The sequence below is a fragment of the Salvelinus namaycush genome, unplaced genomic scaffold (genome assembly GCF_016432855.1).
Source record: "Salvelinus namaycush isolate Seneca unplaced genomic scaffold, SaNama_1.0 Scaffold71, whole genome shotgun sequence".
In the NCBI taxonomy this organism is placed as follows: domain Eukaryota; kingdom Metazoa; phylum Chordata; class Actinopteri; order Salmoniformes; family Salmonidae; genus Salvelinus; species Salvelinus namaycush.
In genome coordinates this window covers 401,956-410,063 of record NW_024061431.1, presented here as the reverse complement: position 1 = coordinate 410,063, position 8,108 = coordinate 401,956, and the positions used below count along the sequence as shown (strand labels likewise).

General features: G+C 37.8%; 1 protein-coding gene across 1 annotated transcript; it reads right to left on the bottom strand.

Annotated features, from left to right (window-relative positions):
* Nucleotides 1–5,338: 5,338 nt before the first annotated feature.
* LOC120042565 (eukaryotic translation initiation factor 2 subunit 1-like) lies at nt 5,339–6,137 on the bottom strand. Its single transcript, XM_038987390.1, has 2 exons — nt 5,999–6,137; nt 5,339–5,742 (listed from the first exon to the last, which is right to left on the bottom strand). Exons 1-2 carry the CDS (start codon nt 6,110–6,112, stop codon nt 5,617–5,619), a joined length of 240 nt encoding a protein of 79 aa, XP_038843318.1. The 5' UTR covers nt 6,113–6,137; the 3' UTR covers nt 5,339–5,616.
* Nucleotides 6,138–8,108: the final 1,971 nt, after the last annotated feature.

Here is an 8,108-nt window from a genome sequence, read left to right as displayed (position 1 = left end):
GTTTTCATAGCTGATTTTGAAAAGGCTTTTGATAAAGTACGACTGGAGTTTATATATAAATGCCTAGAATATTTCAATTTTGGGGAATCTCTTATAAAATGGGTAAAAATTATGTATAGTAACCCTAGGTGTAAAATAGTAAATAATGGCTACATCTCAGAAAGTTTTAAACTATCTAGAGGAGTAAAACAAGGTTGTCCACTATCGGCATATCTATTTATTATTGCCATCGAAATGTTAGCTGTTAAAATTAGATCAAACATTAATATTAAGGGATTAGAAATCCAGGGCCTAAAAACTAAGGTGTCATTGTACGCTGATGATTCATGTTTTCTTTTAAAACCACAACTAGAATCTCTCCACGGCCTCTTAGAGGATCTAGATATATTTGCTATCCTCTCTGGATTAAAACCAAATTATGATAAATGTACCATATTACGTATTGGATCACTAAAAAATACACATTTTACATTGCCATGTAGTTTACCAATTAAATGGTCTGACGGTGATGTGGACATACTCGGTATACAAATCCCAAAAGAAAGAAATGATCTCACTCCAATAAATTTTTATAGAAAGTTAGCAAAAATAGATAAGATCTTGCTACCATGGAAAGGAAAATACCTGTCTATTTGTGGGAAAATCACCCTGATTAACTCTTTAATCATATCACAGTTTACCTATTTGCTTATGGTTTTGCCTACACCTAGTGACCTGCTTTTTAAATTATATGAACAAAAAATATTCAATTTTATTTGGAACGGCAAGCCAGATAAAATTAAAAGGGCCTATTTATATAACGAATATGAATTCGGAGGGCAGAAATTATTAAATATTAAAGCATTAGACCTCTCACTAAAGGCATCAGTCATACAAAAGTTATACTTAAATCCAAACTGGTTCTCTAGTAGATTGGTACGAATGTCTCATCCTATGTTCAAGAAGGGCCTTTTTCCCTTTATTCAGATTACACCTGCTCACTTTCGGTTGCTTGAAAAGGAAATAATCTCCAAATTATCTTTATTTTTTAAGCAAGCCTTAGAAAGTTGGTTGCAATTTCAGTTTAATCCACCTGAAAGGACGGAACAAATAGTACAACAAATCTTGTGGTTAAATTCAAATATAGTAATTGATAAAAAAACTGTATTTATCGAAGAAATGTTTAAAAAAGGTATAATTTTTGTGAATGATATCATAAATAGGACTGGTGGAGTAATGTCACACATGCAGCTAACGCAGACATATGGAAATGTCTGCTCTACCCAAAATTACAACCAATTAATTGCAGCATTACCACAAAAATGGAAGAGGCAGGTGGAAGGGGATAAAAGTAAGGAACTTGTATGTCGGCCTTATATTAAAGAACATAAATGGTTAAAGAAAAGTGTGATAAATAAAAACATATACCAATTTCATTTAAGGACCAAAAAACTTACAGCTGTGCCATATAAATTGCAAAATAGTTGGGAAGAGATTTTCGATGTACCCATTCCATGGCACATGGTGTATGAATTGATACGCAAAACAACGCCGGATTCAAAACTTCGAATTTTTCAATTTAAATTATTGTACAAAATTCTTGCAACTAATAGAATGTTATATATATGGGGGATACAATCTTCCCAGCTCTGTAGATTCTGCTGTGAGGAGGCAGAGTCATTAGACCATTTATTTTGGTATTGTCCGCATGTAGCTCGTTTTTGGTCACAGGTCCAGGAATGGTTGAAGAATTGCAACATTTGCGTAGAACTAACGCTACAGATAGCAATACTGGGGGATTTGAAAAGCCATAGTCAATCAATCAATAATATAATAATTATTTTAGCAAAAATGTTTATTTTTAATTTACAATCCGTGGAAGCTATGAGAATAGGAAGATTCAAATCTTTTGTGAAGCATCACAGCACAGTTGAAAAATATATGGCAAATAAAAATCCGAAATGGATGATGTTGGAAGATAGATGGGAAAGGTTGAGTGGAGCTGAAGGGTGGGACTAATAACAAGATAAACAATGTAGGGCATACGGGATCTGTGAAATGTGTATAGGTGCGGAGCTATTGTGAAATAGCACAGTTACAAGTGGAAATCAAACTGGATGGACAACAGAAATAGAGGAAGGACTAAGAACAAACAAGAGAGAACTATTATAAAGTAGACTGTGTCTGTAAAATGTGTATAAGATGTATAAATTGAAGGTAAAAACAGAAATGTTTATCAGTTTACTCCAATTGGGGGATCGGTGGTAGGGTTTGCGGGGAATAATAATAAAGGTATACTCTTTAAAAAAGTATGTATGTCTATGTAGGTATGTGTATGTATATATGTGTATATGTATGCATACGTGAATGGATATATATATTTACCCAAAAAAATATGGGGGATTGGAAATGATGCAGACAATTACATTGGAAGCAACATTCTTTCCGCAATATTAAGCTGATCCACCCCCCAAAAAAAAAAAAAAAAAAAAAAAAAAAAAAAACTATACTGACTCGGCTCTAACGGCGTTGGGGGAACAGGTACAGGCTACCAGTAAAATGACATGGCAAAATAGACAGGCTCTCAATTGGCTCTTAGCGGAGAAGGGTGGAGTTTGTGTCATGTTTGGGGATGACTGTTGCACCTTTATTCCCAATATTGCTATGGCCAAACTCAAAGGATTACGAGCAGAAGTAAAGGCTAATGCTGGTTTAGACTCTCATGTATGGGATTGGTTGGACCTAGCATTAGGAAAGTGGGGAGCCATGTTTGCTAGGATGGCCATCATGTTGGGAGGAGGGTTGTTGGCTTTGGGTATTGTATTTTGTTGTGTTTTACCCCTGGTAAAGTCAATTGTGGTTCAGACAACAGTTAAACAGATGTCTGTAAGGAGAGATGACCCTCCTGTGGTGATTGATCCTGTACCGGGAAGCCCAGGCAATTATACCAATAAGTATGGAAAGCCTTGCAATGCGGTTGGAGGACCTCTTGACGGCCCCTTTGGTAACCCTAACTATCTCTATGAAGTGATTGGGGGGGGTGGTCATGCGTGTCACGGCTCCCTGTATATGTTCAATTACCCAGTTCAGATGAATGTTTACTCATACATGTCCACAAAAAGTGTCATTTGCGTCACAAATGCAAGTGGTGTACAAAAATTAATGAGGATGGTCATTATCATCACCCAGAACCTTTTTTCTGTGCAAAGTGTCAAAGAGGAGATTGTCTTATTTGTAAGGATGAGGACTGTGCTCCTAGATAATGGGGTTTTAGCATATCTATTTTGCCTAATGCTTTGTGTTCTTTGTATGTTTGTTTGAATTTTTAGATATATATCGATGAACATATATATTTTCTTTTAATTAAAGTTAGTTTTGCCTTCTAAAAATAGGATCATGTTAAAGTATAATGGTTGATTATAAGTGTTTTTTATTAACTAGATCTTTCACTCCTATTTTATGTTATTAATTGGAGATGTTTGGTCTAGTTGGGTTTTGTAAGTGTATTATGTTTCAAATTGGATCTTTTATTCCTGTCTGTGTTTATGTATTGGAGATGTTTGGTCCAAGTGATTTGTAAGCTTTATTTTGATAATGTTTTAGTCAATTGTTGGTATTGATATCTACTCTCTATATGTCATTTTAGTGTAGTTTTTGAGGCTAATTACCCTCAAGAGGGGGGATTATGTAGGAGTTATTGTTACATATGGAGGTAGATATCACACTATTAAACAATAGACAGGTGTACATTAGAAAATAGTATAAGAAGGCAGACATGAGTGCATTTGCCATTCTGGTAAATACAGGAAACCAAAGATTAGCAGATGGCCAAAGCCATACGTGCCTTGAAGTGCATTTATGGAAAGAGCAGGACACTATTATGAAGATAAAATAGAGAGGAAAGGCCATAAGTGCTTAGGGTAAGATAGACATATATTAATTTTAGGAGACAAGAGGGTCCTGCCTCCATTATAATCTAATCAAGAGCTGATACAGGCGTTATTGGGCGTAAACAAGCAGGAAGCCTGAAATGAAGGATAATGGTGGCAGATGACCTAAGAGAAGTAATTGAATTAATGTATGTAATGATCTCATGTGTGTGTATTGGTATAAAGAGAGAGCCAGTGCTCTGGGAAGGGGTGTGATCTGCGGATCACCCCCTTGTGATACATTGTATTAAAAGTCTTTATTGATTTTACAAGTTCTTATACGAGTGTTATATTTCTGAGACGATTATCCACGACAAAACTTTGGTAAAAGTGCGTTGTTTAGATGCGCATTTCAGAGTAAGCGTTCCATAACGGAAAAACGCAAATGTATTCAAAAACGCCCCAATAGGATCTCACTATCTCGTGCTTGTCCTGCCGAATATGATTAATTTGCTTATTTTGTGAATGGGTGGAAGAAGGTCACCTAGCTGTTAGTGTTGGACTAGTAACCCAGCCGACAAGGTTGATTTGCCCTTGAGCAAGGCACTTAACCTTAATTTGCTCCAGGTGTGCTGTACTGCCATGGCAGACCCTATAAAGCACCACATTTCACTGTACATATCCTGTGCACGTGACAACAATTAAACATCTTATTTAAAATCTTTGATAAAGGCTAGAGTACCCACATGGACCTTTCTCCAACAGCTTCTGCTATAACTGCATCCCACATTTAATTTAAGTGCATGTTTCACTTTCAATCACTTCTAACCTGATAACACATATTTACTTTTCTATTTGTTTAATGTAATATTAAGAATGTAGTCCTGACAAAATAGAAATATATCCAGAATGCACCCTAAGTTATAAAGATCTGTGTGAGTTGGTTAGGTGAGCATTATTCTCTTCCGCCCGACATTTCACTTGAACTATATTGAGCAGGAAAACAACAAGAACGCTATTGTCCTTTCATGGAGTTGGGGAGATAGTCAAAACCACTTTCAAAAGTACTCATTCCTAAAATATGTCCTTGCTATATATAAAACACTTGTCTTATTATATTCTCAGAATCTATCTAAACCCCTACTCACTCTAGCCTGGTCCTATACTGCATGTGTCACAAAGAGTTGGTTAAAGAACATTCAGCACGGGACCAGGCTACCACCCCACCAACCCAAGCCTTGTCCCATTTTGTATTATATGTGCTGTAGCCAACTCTTCCACACAGAGAGGAGTTGGCTACAGCACAAAAAGGCTAATCCTACCCCAACCCACCCGTTCTTATGCAATTCAAACAGCTAGGGTTCAGTGATCATATTCAGTTGTTATTGTGTCCATTGGTATAATCACAGAGGCCTTTCCCAGCCCTGTTTGGCAGTATGACAGTCAGTGCCTGTAGCCATCTCTCTATCAGTCTCCCTGCTACTGATCCAAAGGGTTCAGTTGGAGAGACGTTCTAGAATGCTTGATTTGATATGAAGTTCGTCATCTCATCAGACAAGGCCTGTATTCATGAAATATCTCAAAATAGGAGTTCTGATCTAGGATAAGTTTAGCCTTTTAGATCATTATGCATAAGATTACATATGGGGGGGTGGGCTGATCCTAGACCAGCACTCCTACTCTGAGATGCTTTATGAATACATGCTCTGGACTGCATATGTATAATTGGTCTCGTCGTCGTATCCAATCCCTCAGTTCTTCATCTAGTTTAGTCCTCTGCCTTGGCCTCCATCTCTCCATCCTCGTCATCTCCGTCCACCTCAGCGTTCTCTCTCTCCAGTTGCTCCAGCTGGCGGGCCAGCTCTGTCTCATCTATGTCGGTCACAACCTTCGCCTGGAGGGGAGGAAAACATATAAGACAATTAACACATGGACATTGAAAGCGCAATGTCCTGAACATTGTTGCTGTTTTTAATACTGTTTTAATGTGAGATCTCTGGCGAGTAAGACTTCCAAAGCATGTATTACATATGGCAGGAGTTACAATTTTCTGTTTTACATGAAACTTCTACCACCCCACCTTGGACTTTCCATTGTCCCCCTCTTCCTAATGTATTAAAATACAGCAAACATGATTTTTATGTAAAATCCTCCATCTGGATGTTAAACACTCCTCGCTTCTCCTCAATCTTCTCTTTGATGGCAGCCATGGCCTGGTTGAGGACAGAGAGACCCTCTGTGCGCTCCAGTGTGGTGGTGGTCATGACGTAGCGCGGCGGCGCTATCAGATTAATCTGTCAGAGACCCAAAGAGACACAATGTTGTGATGCATATAGCCTTTTCCCTGACACAGATCTTGGACTAAAAGTCACTTTCAGTGGATGCTTTTGTCTTTTTTAATAAAAAAATGTATGTATATACAGTACCAGTCAAGAGTTTGGACACACCTACTCATTCAAGGGTTTTTCTTTATTTTTAACATTTTCTACATTGTAGAATAATAGTGAAGATATCAAAACTATGAAATAACCAATATGGAATCAGCTAACCAAAAAATATATTTTATATTTGAGACTCTTCAAAGTAGCCATCCTTTGCCTTGATGACAGCTTCGCACACCATTGGCATTCTCTCAACCAGCTTCATGAGGTTGTCACCTGGAATGCATTTCAATTAACAGGTGTGCCTTGTTAAAAGTTAATTTGTGCAATTTCTTTCCTTCTTTTAATGTGTTGTGACAAGGTAGGGGTGGTATACAGAAGACAGCACTATTTGGTAAAAGACCAAGTCCATATTATGGCAAAAACACCTCAAATAAGCAATGAGAAACGACAGTCCATCATTACTTTCAGACATGAAGTTCAGTCAATGCGGAAAATTTCAAGAACTTTGAAAGTTTCTTCAAGTGCAGCCGCAAAAACCATCAAGCGCTATGAAACTAGCTCTCATGAGGACCGCCACAGGAATGTCCCAGAGTTACCTCTGCTGCAGAGGATAAATTCATTAGAGTTACCAGCCTCATAAATTGCAGCCCAAATAAATGCTTCACAGAGTTCAAGTAACAGACATCTCAACATCAACTGTTCAGAGGAGACAATCAGACCTGTCTGAATCAGGCCTTCATGGTCGAAGTGCTGCAAAGAATCCACTACTAAAGGACATCAATAAGAAGAAGAGACTTGTTTGGGCCAAGAAACACAAGCAATGGACATTAGACCAGTGGAAATCTGTGCTTTGGTCTGATGAGTCCAAATTCGAGATTTTTGGTTCCAACCGCAGTGTCTTTGTAAGACGCAGAGTAGGTGAACGGATGATCTCCACATGTGTGGTTTCCACCGTGAAGCATTGAGGAGTACAGGGTCTGAATACTTATGTAAATGTGATATTATAGTTTTTTTTTTAAATATACATTTGCTAAAATGTCTAAAAACCTGTTTTTGCTTTTTCATTATGGGGTATTGTGTGTAGATTAGAAGCCTATCAGAAGCTTCTAAAGCCATGACATCATTTTCTGGAATTTTCCAAGCTGTTTAAAGGCACAGTCAACTTAGTGTATGTAAACTTCTGACCCACTGGAATTGTGATACAGTGAATTATAAGTGAAATAATCTGTCTGTAAACAATTGTTGAAAAATTGACTTGTGTCATGCACAAAGTAGATGTCCTAACCGACTTGCCAAAATTATAGTTTGTTAACAAGAAATTTGTGGAGTGGTTGAAAAACGAGTTTTAACGACTCCAACCTAAGTGTATGTAAACTTCCGACTTCAACTGTATACACACACACTACCGTTCAAAAGTTTGGGGTCACTTAGAAATGTCCTTGTTTTCTATGAAAACATACATGAAATTAGTTGCAAAATTAACAGGAAATATAGTCAAGATGTTGACAAGGTTATAAATAATGATTTTTAACTGAAATTATTGCTTTCGTCAAAGAATCCTCCATTTGCAGCAATTACAGCCTTGCACACCTTTGGCATTCTAGTTGAAGTCGTAATCTGAAGAGATTTCACCCCGTGCTTCCTGAAACACCTCCCACACGTTGGATTGGCTTGATGGGCCGTTCTTAGGTACCATACGGTCAAGCTGCTCCCATAGCTCAATAGGGTTGAGATCCGGTGACTGTGCTGGCCACACCATTATAGACAGAATACCAGCTGACTGCTTCTTCTCTAAATAGTTCTTGCATAGTTTGGAGCTGTGCTTTGGCTCATTGTCCTGTTGTAGGCATAGCGTTGCAAAATTGAGCGATAGCCT

Coding starts and splice junctions, on each gene's coding strand:
- LOC120042565 (XM_038987390.1), bottom strand. CDS start 6,112: ATGACCACCACCACACTGGAGCGCACAGAGGGTCTCTCTGTCCTCAAC. Junction 5,743..5,998: donor TGTTTAACATCCAGATGGAG/GATTTTACATAA, acceptor CCTCCCCTCCAG/GCGAAGGTTGTGACCGACAT.